The 18,721-nt window shown below is 42.1% G+C and overlaps 1 protein-coding gene across 1 annotated transcript in view; it reads left to right on the plus strand.

Annotated features, from left to right (window-relative positions):
• The first annotated feature begins 10,560 nt into the window (after positions 1–10,560).
• Positions 10,561–18,721, plus strand: part of LOC141431337 (uncharacterized) — a 35,347-nt gene continuing 27,186 nt past the window's right edge. The window contains 2 exon segments of the mRNA XM_074092488.1: positions 10,561–10,652; positions 15,521–16,093. Of these exon segments, the coding sequence (XP_073948589.1) occupies positions 15,700–16,093 (394 nt within the window). The 5' untranslated portion in view covers positions 10,561–10,652; positions 15,521–15,699.

Raw genomic sequence — 18,721 nt, forward strand, 5'->3', positions numbered from 1 at the left:
TCCTGGGCCTGACATCGCTCTGTTTACGCAATAATAGCACATTCGTTTCATTTAAATTTTCACACTGGTTAAACAGTGGTTAAATTCATAATGACCTTTATTTTATGGAGGCAAAATTGTATTCATTAACCACGTTCACATAATAAATAGAATTTTTATGTTACCTACATCTATCTATCTATCTAATACCTTACGAGCAAATCTTGCAAGTAGATAAAACGAGCAATTCTTGTATAAATATATATATTTCGGGGATCTCGGAAACGGCTCCAACGATTTCAATGACAAATCGATCTAGCTTGGTCTTATCTCTGAGAAAACGCTTATTAAAGAGTTTTAGCCCGAGCAAAGCTCGGTCGCCCAGGTACTAGGTATTTATAGTATAGTCTGCCAATTCGATTCCTATGCCACCACAGAACCTTGTCGTAATGACTTTCAACGCCATTCGATAAATAATGTTATAGAAAAAAAACCGGCCAAGTACGAGTCGGACTCGCGCAACGAGGGTTCCGTATAAATATCTTTATTTATTTATGATGTTACTAAAAATTCATGGTTTTCGCAATCTTTCCTTTATCTGTGCTATAATAAGACGTTGCTTCGTACCAAATTTCAAGATGACATGAGTTCACGGGAAGTACCCTGTATAGGTTTTGATTCCCTTGCTAGTTTCGAAAATTTGCGGAAATTTGTATCTTTTGATTGCGTTGGCTTAGAAGTTTGATCTTTTCACAGCTCCAAGAGACAGTAGACCTGAGTATTTATTTGATATAAATTTCAGCTTGATACCTCCACACGTGCCTGAGAAAAAGGGTCTTGACAGACGGACGAACGGACAACAAAGTGATCCTATAAGGGTTCCGTTTTTTCCTTACGAGGTACGGAACCCTAAAAACAAAATTATTTACTATGATAAGGTTCCATGGTGGCCCAGGAATCAAACTGGTTGACTGTACATGCCGTAAAAAAGCGTTGAAAAATGCAATGTAAAATAAGTAACTAGCATGTTTTTTTTTGTCATTTTTAGACTAGTACCTACTCCGTTTGTAGGTATATTTTCCAAATAAAAGTACGTGTTACTTTACAATTTAAATTATTAATATTATTACGATAATAAAGGCTGACCAGAAATACCAAAAACCTGACGCGAGGGCAGCACTTCTACGTTTTATATTGCAACATTCTTTACACTTACTATACGGTACCTACCAGTCATATTGACAACGGTGTCGGTAAAGGAATATTTTCTAATCCTTCAAACTTTTTGTATGACTAATACGAATAATTGTGAATTATTTTCCTTCCAAGGCTATGGATAATATTCGGCATTTTAACGCACAAAAACACTAAAATAATAACACTTTAAAGTACGACGCGCAAAAAAAACGTTAAACTTTGACAGCAATAGATAGATGCCATTTGAATTTATTGTTACCAGTGCAAGAAATTAGTTCTATTGGTTTTCCGCAATATGACAAGGTTTTTTATAATTCTATTCAGCCTTTACAAAAGTAGTTACGAATGTTATCAATATATAAATAAGGTTTATGATTATGCTGAATCTGTGATCACATCTGGAACGTAGCAATAAGGAGCATAGTATTTACACCTGCCAATGAATGTCACACGAAGCTTCTAGATAATAAATCTTATATTAAAAAAAGCCTTGCGTTATTTATGACTTCCTAGTAAGTAAGTACAATGCCTGCCCCCCATACCACAAAAGTTACAATTGTGTGCAGCACTGAAAAACCATAGGTGCCCGTTTTTTTTTTGCAAAGGGGTATATCTAAGGGCCTCCTTGCCTTGTCTTCTGACCATTCGACCTGGGGTCATTCAAGTATTAAAGGGGTACGTAAAGGGACGTAAGCACCATCTAAACCCCCCCCCCCCCCCCCGTTAGATGGTGCTTACGCCAGCAATTTTTATTTATTATTTCTTGTTTGCAAAATGTAGTAGGTTTTAACTATGCAAATATGGCTACCCTACTTATATAACAATAAAGAAAAAAGGAAGGGGGGGGGGTGTTAAAAATGACAGATACAGCTGACGTAATAATTGAAATGACCCCTTCCCAAATGCTTTAAAGTCAAGTGCATAATTATAAAAAATCCTGAATAAATTTGAAATGGAGAACTGGTATGCAAATAAACAACTGGAGAATTAACATGCAGATTGACACAAGCATGCAAGTTAATTGCGTGATAATGTGTTAGTTACTGGCATGCGATATTCCTGACATTCAGTGGCGAATTTATGTTTTTTAGGAGTGTAGGCCACTTTATATCCGCCGCCCTATGTAACTTTCTAAAATAATTTTCTCGTTGAAATCTGCCGCCCCTAGGCCGCGGCCTATACGGCCTATTGACAAATCCAGGACTGCTGACATTATAAATGGCTGTAACTACTTAGTACTTAACACCACCTACATCTGCTATGTCATATATAGTTCTATTCACGTGCCGTGTTAAAACTACGTCGCTAAGTTTACCGACTAATGTAAGTCACATGACTTCACATGTTTTGCTTTTCTCTAGCTTCCATTGCTATGTCACAGAATAACTGGTACTACCGTATGGTATGTCTATCGTTCAAGTAAAACTTTGTAACTACCTTCTTCTTACTGGTAAAAAAACCGCGTAGAATTTAAAACACAAGGTCGTAAGGTTAAAACTTAGACTTATTTTCTCTCAAAGCAAGTAAAGCAAGACTTTTCCTTATATGCACAACAACTTGCTTACGCTTACTTGAGCATTTCATCCCATAAACACGGAAAAGGTGTACCTAGAGCTACATGTAGCTGCCACGTCAATATTGCGTTGACGAGCGTCAGCATCGTCAGGTTGCATCAGCCTTACGCCGGCGATACAAGGTTCATTCTCCCTTGCCGCCGCGACGGCCTTGCCAAAACCCCGCACCAAAAAAGTGGAGGAAAGGTCGCTACCATCTGATCTGATTAGATTTTTTGGCCGACGTCTCTGCGACCAGTGAGCCGTGACTTTATGAAACTGGGCAAATTTCATACACTTACTAAACAATTTTTTTGGAAGCCAAAATAGGCACTTATAAATTATTTATAAATAAATAGACCAAGTCAGGGGAATACGTTCTAAATAAAAAAGAAGTCTATTGAGTCCCAGCAGGCCTGAATTTCCCTCGGCTGAATGACTCCGGCGAAATTTCAACCGAACAACTTGTTAGTTTCCGACAGCGAGGAAGTGAAAGTCGGGCCGAGTTAGCACGTGCTTCGGCTGGCGGGTTGGTGGCGACCCCGGCGCGGCCCCGGCGACCAGCTCGCTGAAAAGAAGCCAGCATTCAATTAGTGGAGCAGGGCCTTCCCTGAAACGAAAACAGACGAAAAGTACCTATCAGATAAACAAAGCTAGAGCGTGCCGCGTCACCGGCTTGTGGCGCGGCGCGGGACGGCGCGGGGGCGCGGGCGCGCGCGTGCATTCGATCGCTGCAATGGCATCGATCGCGCGCACGCCCCGCGCTCCACAGCTGCGATTGGCGCGGCGCGCGGGTCACGTGACGCGGCCGCGACGCCGCCATTGGTGCGTAGTGGCGGCGGCCACGTGAGCGGCGCGCGGCGCGCGTGGCCGGCCAGTCGCGGCGTGACAGCGGGCGCGCCTGTACCGCGCGGCGCCGTGCCGGAGCCGTGCCGTGTCCGCCATGAGCCTCCTCGACACCCTGCTGGAGGCGGCGCGCTTCATCGAGCTGCAGGAACGGCGCCTGCAGGCCGGTAAGTCGCGCCGGCCCGGCAAGCTTGTTTACGCGGCGGCGGCGGCGCGCCGGTGCAGCGAGCCGACGCCCGACGCTCTTGACCTTGAGTCGCACGCAGCCGCACCGCGCCAGCCTCGCCCCGCGTAAACAAAGGAAACCTGAAATTCGCCGATTATGAACGCCACACGGCGCACGTAACTCCTAATCAATCCGCGCTCGCCTACGCGGCTGCCTTTATCTAATGCAATTTGTTTGCAGCCGCTCGAAAGCGGCCGCCGCTCGTGCTCGTACCTGTCATGATTCATAGCCAGCACTCGGCAAGAACGTGCTCACTACGTCGTTTACACTCGTTACGCTAGCGCTGCGCCGCATGACTCCGTCCAGCAACCAATAACAACTTTATGAAACTGCTTACGTGTAGGTAGGTACGTAGCGAGTAAATAACTAACGTTGAATGGTAGGTAGTATTTTTTTATTTAAAATATAATCGCCCTGCTACCTACCTACTATAAAAGTGTTGTCAATTGTCAGTGAAGTATGCGTTTGCGTTGATGAGGGCGATAGAGGCACGGAGCGACAGCGCACGAGTACGGGGAAGTAAAGAGACGGCGGTCGCGGGACCAGGGGCGCAGGGCGAGGCAGAGGCAGCAGTCAGCTGATCGCGCTCGGGCCACGCTCGCTGCACTCGGACTTACAAGTTACATCCTCTAATTTTTGAAACTTCCAACTAGCACGACATTACGCAACGGTAGAATACGCAGAGATTTATACATATAATTATCATTCATTAAAGCGCTTAACGGTAAAACGCTTAGCTATTTAGCCGATGAACAACTCATTGTCATAATGTGCACCTCACCTCAAGGCGTAGGTGAGCGTCTGCGGTTTAGTCACAGAACAGTCATACGGATAAAATGCAATTCGCTCCGGATTTTAATTGGAACCGCAATGGTACTCAATAGGTAAACTAGGTAGAGGTACCCGTGTTTCTGCCAGCCTAATTACTTATGGTATTAATTACATAGTGTCAAAAAAGTTGTTACTAGGTAGGTATTTAGCTGACTGGTATTTTTTACAAGACTCTCTTCAAAGATCTATCAAACTGAGACTCCGAGATACCATAGGAGACCGAAGAGCTGGCAGTTTCCTCGCTCAACGCATCAGTCTTGCGATCCAGCGGGAGGTGCTTGCCAGCATTTTTGGTACCAAGCCGCAGGGTCCATTTTTAGATTTATTATAGTTTTAGCTTATTTAATTTTAATGTAGTTTTCGTTTTTTTGTTTTATTGTACCTAATCTACTTTTTATACTATTCCATCAATAAAAACAATTTTATATGTAAAATAAATAAATAAAAGGACTAATTATCTATGAAAAAAAAATTTAGGTAACTAGCCTAGCTTAAAAATATAAGTACTCGTATATGCCAGTTTTAATCTGGTCGGGGGTAAAAAATATATCTACCTACTTTGATCATTCTGGGGGGGGGGGGGATTGAACCCCTTAAATCCCCCCCTGGCTGCGCCCACGCTAACCGGAGGCCGCATAGCCAAACGGTCCGAAATAATAAAGGGTGAGTTGAATTCAACGAATTCCACAATTTGACCGATTTGTATATGCTATAGAACCAACTGAAAGCTCATGTGGAGCCATTTTCACAAAAAAAGTCATGAAACTTACTGTGAAATCGTTGTTGAACAATGGGTCAGGAATCAAATGGCTTTATAGTACATTTCATTTCGCTATGCGCCGACGATACTCAGCTGTTTTCCCACCCGAGGCATCGGACCTACAGTGTATGCCATATTTTAACCTCTTGCTCATACTTTACCAGAGTAAGCGAGAGCTAAAGTGCCATATACCTAACCCCTTTACCCAGTGCTCACTCAAAGCCGTAGTCAAAATTAAATAAAAAATATTCAACTCGCTCGTGCTTTACATGAGGGAGTGAGAGGTGAAATTCGAGTGGCAAGACGTAATTTCCACGTCCATCCGCCTGCAGGGTTACTACGAAACTCGAAGTTCGTATCGTACCGTTCCTCTCGCTCTCGTATTATACATATAGTATGTGTCGGAGGGACCTCGTTTCGTAGTAGCCCTGCTGGTTCTGGTTGCAACACGAGTCAGCGATATCGCTTATCGTGCTGGCTCGCTTATCAGCTGTATACCTACGTTGTACCATGCGACACGCGCGGTCTATGCTTACAGAACGAGAAAGGGTACAAAACGGAAATTGTACACTTATATTGTGCAAAAAGAGAAGCGGACTAGAACTCTGTTGTCCTAGTCCATGTACCGACCTGCTAGGCTAGCCTTCCCTTCTCGGGAGTAACCAACAAGACAAAGTCTAATAAGCTCTAACTCGCCAAGCCTAGTTATATTTAAAAGGTTCGACTAAACCCTATCGAGGTTATTTCCTATTTTGAGCATATTTATTGACAGACTTGCCCTTTTCAACGTTGAGACCAAATAGCTTTTAATTTCAAAGCTTCCAACACCAAGCCTCACTAAGGTAGGAACAAAGAGGTAATTTGTAGATATCTCGCTCGGTAAGAGAAGGATAAAAATTTGACCAAGAAAATCGTCTTGGGGTCGATTTCGTGTAACTTAACCCCTGTAGCTCGAACTTGGCATTTTTTTTTGATCTTAGGGAGTAAACAAACTTAACACCTTGAAAAACTCATAGCCTTAAGTCTAAGGGTCTAGTCTGTCTGTAGTCTTTTTTAACACTGGGCTTATTAAAATGTATAGGTCTTCGAATGTCTTTTCGGTCGATTGTCTGAGACGTATAATTTTGCCAGGACTGGCTCTCTTAGATCTGGTCGCCCTCGGCCTGGCCTGGGCCCTACTCTGACGGTAGTTGTTACTTTACCATACGGACGGTAGATTAGATACCTACTGAAAAATACAAATTAACAAAAAGGAAGAAAGGAAAAAGAACAAACTATTCCTACAAAATTGAGGCCATAATAAAGCACGTCGAAAATGTGCAGTTACGAATTATTTTCTAAATAATCTTGACGGACTATATGAGCTGAAATGCTTCCACAACCACAAATTATTTGAAGAGTTAGGTATTTGATCCAGGTCGGGGTAATCTATTTTTTTTTTTTACTTGTACTTTAGATAGAGACACATGTAATGACAAAGCTACTAGCTTCTTAGCTACATAATGCAGCCCGTGTCGGAAGAATTCTACAATCTACATTACCTGCAGCCGTAGGTCTAGCTACTATCTTATTTATTACGAATAGTTTGTTGATAGGAAGCGAAACAATAAGGTTTGAAAAGAGAATTCATGATCCGAACTACTTGGGTTGACTTGGAAAATTAACAACTAATTAATTATCATTTCATTATGTCTCCCTCATCCAAGCTCGGCAGTTTACCAACATAATTATTGTAGTCAAAACGTTTCGTATAAAGCAGACAGTTCTAGAAATTTCCCTGCAAATCGGCTAGCAGATATCGTTGTTTGCGATTTGCGAACGCTGCTATCGTTACTGGCCAGTAACTTTTCCTACCAGCTACAGTGCACACAACACAACACAACCCAATTGTTTTTTTTAAGGGCCCCCTAAACTGCGCAGAGCTGTTGGTTAGTCACAGCCGCATCGCAAGGCCCGCGTAAGGTCGCCGGCGCTACCCGGCGCGCAGCGGTGAAAGGGAGCGTGACCTCGCGGGTGAGGACATCTTGCCGCACCGCACAGGCACAATTGCTGTATCAATCTCGGTTTATAAAGTTCCTCACTTCATTTGAGCTGAGCATTTCATAAACGAGATCTTAACTGCTATTATCATTTAAGTCTATACTGGCTACCAAGTTTCCACAGAAGTAGTTATTAAATTTAAATATGAATACGGCGACTTGGTAGCGATCCAGATTATTGAAATTCGGCAGATAAATAAAACATTTTGTTTAACTTTTGGCTCGGTTTAACGAAACTTGGGTCGCGTTAGCATTGTAAATCTGAGAAGCGCTGCGATAAATATAAATTGTTTTGTTACCTAGCTAGTCTGTTTGTCGCGACTAGTCGGCACGGCAGTCGCGAGTTAGGCGACGATACCGTTCGGCTCCCGTTACTCGCTCAACTCCGATCACTATGAAAATTAAATTAAAATGACTTCTCAAAACCTCCAACTCTTATCATATTCACGAATCCTAGTCACAGATTTGATTTTTATCGCCTGCTTCTTTATTCGATTGTCTTGTTTTATGTTAAATAGTTCTTTGACCGCTTTATTAATTCATGATATACATTATATACATATGACTATTAGCATTAAGTATATTCACTCACATTATTCTGTTTCCTTACATTGCAAGCGAACGTCGGACGTACTCTCTACCTCTACGTCTACGTAGTAAATAAACATTTTCGCTGTAGGTAAGGCTAAGTAAAGTAAGTTAACCTATATTGAAACATTGAAGTTAACAATCTGATAATCATGACCCCTTTAGAAAGTGCGGTAGTGGGAGCTTCGGTGCATAAAACGGGGTCTGCCGCAGACAGCCGTATCTGCGTCCGGTGCCGGCGGGAGCCCGGGACCCTCGTGTTATACGCGTTTCAATTGATGGAATAAAAGCGTTCGCTTGTTGTTAGACTGTTGCTTACGTTATTCCTGTCATCTAGCAGCCCGATTACCTTTGATGAACTATCGATATTCGATATTTAGGTAGCATCCCGGTAGACGGCTCGGTCTGCACACAATTCCTTCAGTGTAACGCGTACTCGTAATGACGCTATTAGTTTCGTCGTAGTAGTAGGGAGCTTATTAATTGTAGGTACTGTGGCTGTGGCATTCATCCCGTAGTAAATAATATCTAGCTGCGTTAGTCTTTTGAATTAGTTGATTTTTTTTAAATAGACGAGCCTTTGTTCAGTAGGAATATTGTGTGAAGTCGAAATCCATTGTCCAGTCCGAAGTCTCACCACGACGAATTTATAGTTACAGCACATAATGCGTACCTACCACTACCAATAACTAAACTGCTTCGCTTGTTTCAAATACCTGATTTAATTGGTGTCTGGGCTCTTTGAAACGCGCAGTAGGCGAAGCAACCTGCCAAACCGGCGGTACACGAGGTACATGAGCAGCAAAAGCAGGTTCGGAGTTTCCCGTGCGGCTGGGGAGGGGATGGGGGGGGGGGCGGCCCGGGCTGCACGCTGCACCGCGCCAAGGTCAGCCGGCGCACGCATGCGCCAACACGCGCCCCGCCCTTCCCTCCGGTCGTCTCCGGACCTGCATGCCACTTATGAGTTCCTTTTACTCGCACTTGGAATAGCTCTCCCCCGCATTTCGCGATGTTCCGATTGAATTGCCTACCTGTTTTACATGCACTTGCTGTCGGGGTGAGTTGAATCAATATTGAAATTGTGTGATTAACTAATTATTCTCATTTGCTTATAAATATAAAAAGCGGTCGCCGCTAAACGGTTATTAATCAAAACTAATTATGGCCAATGTTTGTCGCGTTTATAGGTACGGTACTTACTGCGTGCCGAAAGTTAAGCGGAAATTACCGCTGGATCACATCACCGATCCACCCACCCTGTTTTTTTCCCTATCAATTGCAGTCAAGTCATGAGTGAGCGCGTGAAGCCATTTAGCTTCCTGAAAGAGTTTTCCGCTTCCGCAAAGCAGTCGCACGTTTCTGCAATCTGCCGAGGCGCCTATTCTCGGTGCGCGAGCGTCAATAGCTTGTCTGTGTTCAACGGTCTATAGATAGAGATAAGCCGCGCTGCGTAGGCAGCCGGCACAGAGCCGGATTATAAACACTACGAACTATTGACTAGTACCGTCTGATATCGTAAGCCTTGATCGTGTTCATACATAAGACTCGTATGCTTGTCTTACGCTCTTTTATGTATAACTTACAACAATCATCGCAATTTCTGTAATTAGATTTGTAGATGATATCGTTAGACCAGAAAGATCGTGATTCGTGACTGAACACACTCCACAAACGTCGGAATCAATTTCAAGGTATCTTTGACAACTGACTGACACTTGCGAATTTTGTTGATTTTATCCTCATTAGGTACTTTATAACTTAAATTTTATTTTGTTCCAACTTTGGCAAGTGTAATAAAGTTATTCCGTTTTTGGGATTCGTTATTTAAGTATATCAGTTGATTTACGTTATTTTGAAGAGTTGGTCCTTTTGAGCCGGATTTTAAGCTTTGAAAATATAGTGAATGACGTTGATCTGGCTGCGCGAAACGCGAGCGCTACTTACTAGCAGTCAGTGCGCCGGGCGGCGGGGTGCTCGGCGCCGGCGTCGCGCGCCACGTTTCATTAGAAAGCTCATCAGCATTGTGCATAAGGAGCGGCTGGTACGCTCGCGCCAGTTTCGGTTGCATGTTCCATTCACCTTGTTCGAAGCGTCGAGGTTCAGTGACTCCGCCGCCGACCGACTTACCGCGCGACACGTCATCTGCGTGCTAATGCCGTTTCATCACCGGCGGCCGATCGCCGCGAGCCTCTTTAAATTCTGTAGGTGTCCGCGGCGGTCGGGGCGACCTCGTTTCGCGCGGCCTGCGGCCCGCGCCTCGTCCGCGCCGTGCAGCGTTATGTAAAGTGCAGAGCGATGCAGCGAGCGCGAGCGTTGCGCTCGGCCGCGTGCGAGCCGCCCGCGCCCCGCGCCTCCCGCGCTCGCGATTCTGCCCGCGCCGCACTCTGCCGGCGGTTTCACTCGCGACGGCGCGGGCGGCGGGGCCCGGAGGTCGCGCTCCCTCCACCCTCCGAGACGGAGATGGCCGGCGGACCGCGGCGACTCGGCTAGCGCTCGCTCAGTTCAGTCGTCGACCGGATTGCGTCGGCTCCGGTTGCCTACGTCCCTCGCTCGCCCCGCCGCTCTGCCGCGGCATGACAGACGTTCGCGTAACATTCGACCGCGTCTCGTCAGTGGTCTACAGTTTATTTGTGGTAATTTTTGCGGATGCGTTTGCGACGGTCAGCATCGTCGAGCTAGCGACGTCGGTCGAAAATAGCGTGCGTTATCATCGCGACCTCGAACGTCGAGACAAGATAGTGCGAGGTCGGCGGCACCTGCGGAGCCGCCCCACATGCCGGCGCTGCCACAGCACGGCTCAGCTCGCGCCCGCTGCCACCTGCACTAGTTCGGCTCTCTCTACCCAAGTGACACATAAATATCTCGAACATCTAAGAAACTAACTGTCTATGTATCAGATGGCAAAATATCGAAAATCCCACTCAAATTAGTTCAGTAATTAATTAACTATCGGATATTATCTTATTGATACACGAAATTTGCTTAGGTATCTGTGCGTCACTATGTCGTTCATCTCTGAAAGCGAGGAGCTTTCAAATTCAGGAACTTGAATATGGATGGTTTACCTTCTGTCTGGCTTAGCAACGCGCCGACTCGTCGCGTGTGGACTGGCTCGCAGATAGTGTTTAATTTGTTTGTGTTGTTATCGTTATCGTCTAGTTTATTATGATCGACATCTACGATCGACAGGATTTTCTTACGACCCCCGATTGGAGTTCACAACCTCTACTTGAGAAACATTTCAGCAATATGTTGTTGATTGGGGGCTGTTGACTTCACTTCGAGGAACTTAATCGATTGTTTTGTAACGTGACTTGTTATCTATATTTACTTGGTTTGTATTGTATCAGATGGCTTCATAAACGTCTCGTAGTTTCTACATAGTGCGGGCAGTCCGGGGGACATCGTCGGCGGTTTTCGCATCTGATTTTCTCATCTTCGTCCTCTAAACCTCTATTTACCGAAATCACTTTTATTTTTCTTTTTAGAAAATAGAATTCATTATTTATGCTCTAAAAGTTGTCAATTTAAAAGTTTTTCATTGTTTTATATGGAGTTGTTTGACCAGAGCATGACTTGTTTCCTTAATTATTTTTAGCGCAAATTAGGTAGGTACAAACTGGCTGGCTTTGAATTAGTGCATGTACCGTTAGCTCCATGCTTCTACTATAAAACAACTATCAATTACAAACATGATAGTCGCAATTGCAAAATAAACAAGAATATCGTCAAATCAAAACCAAGATAGAACCTATGTTTTTCCAGGTAATCTAGATTGTTGTATTTGTGGCTGTTGCAATAAATATGCGTAAGAAAATACTAAGAAGCCAAAAACGTATTATTTTTTCGCTCTGGTAACGGTGCCTACATTTTGGCACTTAGGTTGATTGTATTAGTACCTAATTATAACTTTTGCAAGTGCAATGAAGGTGAGGAAGCAAGTACCCAAATTTTCTGAAATTATGCACAAATATAAGAACAATGTGTCAATTATTAATTTCATCGCCACGCCTTCCTTAATCTCAGTTCTATGTGGCATCCGATCATGTACGGCGGCACCAAGACGCTCTTTCCTGGGTTTTCACGGAGTTATAGTTGTGTACTTTCTTTCTCCCTCTCGATATTGGACCACCATGTAGCAGGGGGGGTTTTCCTTATCGAAGAAAGAGGCTGGGAAGCAGAAGACTAGTTGTTTTGACTGAGAAATAATCTTTTCTTCTCATTATGACATGAACATTATTAACAAATTAAACAATTCAATAATAAACCGTTATGCTTTTGATATCGGAGCCATTAGGATCTTTTAAAATCAGTGCTTTCATGTTGTCATTGGAAGATTACGAAAACGAGACGATACTATTTTAGTTGGCCAAGTCAACGACGGAGGGCATCAACACTTCAAATAAAATTTGCGGGTTTTTTTTTTACTAATTTCATTCGCTTAGCTATAGCTAAAAGAGTCAGTTCATCCAAACATAATGTTCATTCATCATCCATCCCAGCCTATATACATCCCAATGCTGAGCACAGGCCTCCTCTCAGAACAAGAGGGCTTGGGCCATAGTTCCCACGCGGGCCCAGTGCGGATTGGGAACTTCACACGCACCATTGAATCGCTACGCAGGTTTGTGCAGGTTTCCTCACGATGTTTTCCTTCACCGCAAAGCTAGTGGTAAATTTCAAATGTAATTCCGCACATGAATTTCGAAAAACTCAGAGGTGCGAGCCGGGGTTTGAACCCACGACCCTCTGCTTGAGAGGCGACAGGTCAAACCACTAGGCCACCACGGTTTGTTATATGATTTTATTTACTAGCTTCACTTGTCTTGTCTCTATGTAGGTATCTATGAATGTAATGGAATCTGAAATTGATTTTCACCCAATTTTATTATCATGATATTGATACTAAACTTGGCAATCATGCGAACTTTTGTTGACAATGTAATAATAACATGGGTGCCATCAACCTGATCTGATGGAACAGTAAGAATGCAATGAAACTCCGAGCTGATTCGCATACCTACATCAATTAGTTTTAGTTTCTTAAACTCGCTGCCTATAATTAATGATCGACTTAAAATATGCCGTTATATTCATACCTATCTATTGTATAAGTAAATCAAATTGTTTTGCAGTCTTACTTATAATGGTTATGATTTTATGAATTCTATCACTCAAGTTCAAGTTCTTACTGTAATGTCGTCCAAGTATAGCGCAAGCAAGCACTTGTAAGATCGGATATAATAATTACGCATTTAAATAAATTGCACTCGGAGTCTCAGCTCTCCACCATTATCCAGACTGCTCTCGAGATGCATCGATTTCGATATTGACAATGTAGCTGTCGGTTGCTAATGTGGCTGTCTCACCGTCGTTTTCATCTTATATTTTTTGCTGTATAGTTTGCAAGCTCCTTCTTTTCTTTGTCTTTGACTCCGAGCACCTCCTTTTTAGTCGTAGTCATCATTTTCTTCAATGCTTAGCTTCCCTTCTTTCTTTTGTCTATAATTCATAATACATATGTTACCCATATATTGGAACTTGTATCTACGAATTAGTACTAGTACACATTGATTTAAAACTGTATTGGTTCTCTGGATAAGCTGACACAACGCTACCGAATGCTGTTATTAAATACAATGTACGTGCTAGATAACACTTGAGTGACGCTGACGCTGTTATTATCTGGACGACATTTAGAGAAACTATAAATATTTTCCTTTTACTCTTTTAACAAACAGGATTCTGATGATAGTTTAATTAGGTATTTAATATTATCGCGTTATTAAACGTAGCACGCGCATTTCAGATAAGGAATGGCATGTTTTTAAAAACCTCGGGACAAACGTGAGCAGAGAAGATTGTGTCATAAATTAGTCGAATAACCAATCACAGACAAGTCTGTGACAAGTCACACACATACACACACACAGTTTGTCTTGATTAAAATGCTAAAAAAAAGGGGCGCTGAAGCATTGTATACCTACCTACGCTGTGGTTTTAACTGCTGAGCTGAGTAAGTACCAGCTAGTTACATAATATAAACATCGACACGTGTCTTTCGGTTCTTATATAAGCAGCGCGTTGTCGTGCGCGTACGTTTCTACGTTATCTGTAATTTCATTTGTACTAGCCAATCATTGCCCGCACCATTAATAATTTCCCATTCAGGCGAAATGTTTGTTGCCATGTTTTGCTGTGTAGAAAGAAGTTGGCTTATATCTAATTTCTTGTCCTCGTTGATTAGTTTATCTTTTCTTAAATATTCATTTTGCTACATTTCTTAGCTTACTTTTAGTATGTTGCGTATTCCTGAATTGAAAAGGTAAACAGTTTCTAAGGCTGTTGTAGTAACACGATGTTATTGTGCGATATCAGCGGCAGCTCGCCGTGCTACTTATACCTAACTGAGTCGCGCTGTGACTACTTCAGCAATACGCAATTAATTACAATACCATGCCACACTTGCTATTTTCGGTTAAAAAGTAGTCTTACTTCATCGGTTCTTGCCTAATCTTCAATCAAGCAGTATTTTGCTTTTGAGTCAAAAGTCTGCAGGCATGTTATTTTTTGGATTCGTAAGTTTCTTAGGTAAATCATAAAGTTGTGCTATATATGCTTACTTATTCCATTGATCTCGTTTCTCTTCATTATTTGAACTGTTATTAGTGTTTAGGTCAAACTCAAACGGATTCTGTACCTACTATCATCATCATTCAATCATTATCTTACTGAATAAGAAAATTGCTGCGCTCCCTTACTCTCCCAAGGTTTACTTGCTCCACTGGACGAAGCTAATGAGACATTTCTATTGCAAAATAGTCTCCCCAGACGTAAAAGTAGAATTAGTTTTGTTCTGCAAAATTTATTCGCACGCAGCTTTGTGTTTTAATCCACAATGTCTGCCAATTCGGTTAGCCGCGGTACCAGGGCCGCATGGTGGAGGCGGAGGTGTAGTTAACCGTCCGCAGGGGCGCGGGCTAGAGGGGGGAGTACACGTGCCGGCGGGGCATGGCATGCCATGCGTCTGCCTCCCGGCAGCCTTCTCACTTGTTGAGCGCTGCTTCTAGGTCGCCCCACAACACCCATTCTAACTTGTTTGCCTTCCTTGCTTACTCTTACATCTCACACTCCATCTCTTTCTTGCGAATAATACATCCGGTAACTAACGACTATCTGTATTGATTAATTTATCATATCCAAATAAAACTTGGATATGATTTCAAAAGCGACAGAAAGAAAGAAGCTGCAGCTGGCGAAATTTTTAATTACGCGAGCATTTCTGTCCGAACTTCGAATACCATTTAAGGGTGAGGAAATGAAGCCATTCATTCAACTTCTATGTTGCCACTTACCATTGTATTTTAACGTCTGTTATAGACTAACAAAAAATTTGCGCAACCACCGCTTATTCATAACTGCCTGTTTTACAATTTAAAATTCCCAAGTAAAAATAGCCAAACGCATCCTCAAAAATATTATTTATTTCTATGTTTCGCAGACCAGGTGTCAAAAATAATAATGTGTTCAAAAACAGTTTAAACAATTTTTTTTAGTGATAACAGCCTAAGTCTGTGGACTAATATTTAAATAATTACAAAAATGAGATGGACTAAAGTGTTATGAGGACGATGCAGATTTATACAATACGTAATAATTTATGAGCTGCCCCATTGTAGAATGGGTATTCTCATGGAATCCTCCGAAGTGAATGTACGAACTTGCAACTTCAGGGGAACGCAACTGTTCGGCGCGATGGGAACTCCTGGCGATACGTTTTACAGCGACCCCGTCCACACCATCGCTATCAACACCAGGGAGCCAGAATTCGGCAAAATCGTTGAGCCCATCCCGATAACCATTAAGGCTTACCAGCAATACCAAGGGCACGCTATTCACGGATACGGGTTTCCGACGCAGCAAATGATAGCTTTGACTTCTGCTCCCCGAATTCCTGAAATAGAAAAGCCTTCCACCTCATCATTCACTCAAATTTCTCCGGTTAAAGAGGAGCCGAAAGATACCCAAACTGTACGACCGCCTCCTAAAAAGAAATGGATCAAGGAATACTTAGGTAAGTACAGATCTTTCTGTTTACAATCAATACATAGGTGAACGTAGTTACGTGCGACACCAGGTTACACTACCTCATGCAATAAGCGGCCTTGTCATTCGGCCTCGCCTAGTTTTTGCACAACAAAATCCAAGACCACGACAAACACTTACATTAATGCTAACAATTTTATTTTGGTCACTGTCCATTAAATGAACTACTATGGACATTAAATAAATCCGATTCGTTAGCGGCTCCTAGCGGGCATCATCTTCCCTTGAGCTCAATATTGCGAACAGGACAACAGAATCGGCGAGGAGGATAAAAACAAGTCAGACAAGCTACCTAGGGTGTACGTACGTGCTGGAAGTGTCGTTGCCGCTCGAACTCAAGGCGTTCCTCTCTCCAAGGTCGTCCCGGGCACGCCACGCTATATGCGCTGCGCACATACATACTCCACCTAGCTAACACACTAGCCCACGTTGAGTAAGATTTCATGCTAGGTCAATACTAATTTGCAAAGCAGACTTGCTTGAATTGACGCTTATTCTTTTAACTAAATATACATGATTTAAAATTTTAATAAAGAGATGCTTTACATGCTAGGCATATTTCTGATTTTGGTAATGCAAAGCAGTCACTGTAAATGTGGAACTGCGACAAGCTCTTGCGGTCGCGGCATTGTAATTACGTGATGCGAACTTACATTTACGATGACAAATTTAATTAGCTGATCGCTATATATGTCGTGCATATTCTAATTTATGTCGGCGTTCGGTAAATTTGTAGTTAAAACAGTAACAGTACCGCTATACTGTTTCTACGACAGGCGAAAAAACGAACATTGAAGTATATACTTTGTCCGATGCACTTTTTTATCATTTGCTCTTGGTAAAAATTTTCAACGGGCTGTTAGTAGTGACTCAAGACAATAAAACTTGTTGTAGATATCATGTTTTACTGACATTGAGAGATACATGCGAAAGGTTGCCCATAGTACGTTTTTTCGCCTGCCTTAGAAACAGAGTATTACTTTCGTTACTTATTTATAAACTTACTGGCGCGACAGTTCTCAAATCAAGCGTAATCTGAACTATTTGGAAGGACTTCTATCGGGCTGAGTGTAGTGTAGTGCAGGTATTAGTTACATTTTCTTTATTGAATCAAGCTCTGTTTCAACTAACGAGGAGGAAGGTGTAATCCGTGCCTTTCCTCATTATTGTAAGGTTTTTCTTTGTTTTTAACAAAATAATGTTCGATATTTCTCTCTGCTATGATCTATGATGAGTGAATTGTCGTGTTCTTACAACTGAAATTAATGGACATTTATATTTGCCTCAGTTTCGCTGGATGTCCGTTCATTGACTGCAGATCCGCCATGTACTAACTGTGTTTATATTATGTACGTACGTACATGCTCCAGTGTTTTGTTTGCGTAATGGTTGACGGATGTAGCACACAAAGACAATATCTTGTAATCCAATAACGTTTCGCCACGTTGTTGCGTAACCTCGCAATCGCAATTGTATAGTTTTTACGAGATTAGGTGTACGTAGGTATACAACAATACACTACACATCTAAAACTGCGTGTGGCGTGTATTGTTGTATATACTGTGCCAAGGCCTGGCGCGTCCTAACTTTCGCCGTAAAACGAATTATTGTTACTAGAGGATTGTTTGCCATTTGTTTGAAGTTGCGCTCACATTTTCAGAACTACTGTCTCGTTTGCCGTGGTATTGCCGTTGTCAACATTTTCATTTAAAGCTAGTTATAATCACTGCTGTTTTGGGTCTCGTTTTCCTTTTTCCATCTAACAACCATTTTAAATTTAGTACTTATGCATTCTGTTTACTTATAAATACTTAATGCTAGCCAAAAGTAATTTGGTTGAAATTTATATCTACCTACATAAATAGTTAGCATGCCTCTATACCTAACGTGCTGAATTATCGATGCGAAGATGCGCACCAATGTGTTCAAGTACAATGTTTATTCTGTTTTCTTTAATTTTTATAATTACAATGGCAGCATAAAACTAGTGTAGAAATATTTAGCGTCAATGCTATTCTAATCCATTATAATTTACTTAGAACTGTTGAGGAAAAACAACATTTTTAGATGCCGATATCCAATCTAGTGTCCGTATATATCAAGCAGCTAAATCAGCTAATACTTACTGCAAAGTAATTGTCTAGTTGGTTTACACGTTTAATGATAATAATAATAGTTGTTATGTAACTTTACATGTACTTAGGTAATTGAGTTGAGATACATGCATAACATCTACAGACTGATAGTTGCTGCAGTAATCTGATCAACTAGAAGATCGTACTTAGGGCTTGCAATTCGAATATTCGAATATTCGAATTATTCGAATATTCGGCTAAATTTCGTATTCGAATATCTGAGGGTAGGTATTCGAATATTCGATATTCGATTTTATGTTAGTAAGATTTTTGTATACGTACTAATTAACAGTGTGAAGATTAAACAAGACACGAGACATGACGCGAACGCCTAAAAATGAAAACCTTAATGTTAAATAAATGAATACTTACAATACAATACAATACAAAGACTCTTTATTGTACACCAGACATAGTAAGCGATACAGACAACAATTATTAAAATTTCAAGGTGAGCAATA

The sequence above is a fragment of the Choristoneura fumiferana genome, chromosome 9 (genome assembly GCF_025370935.1).
Source record: "Choristoneura fumiferana chromosome 9, NRCan_CFum_1, whole genome shotgun sequence".
Lineage (NCBI taxonomy): Eukaryota > Metazoa > Arthropoda > Insecta > Lepidoptera > Tortricidae > Choristoneura > Choristoneura fumiferana.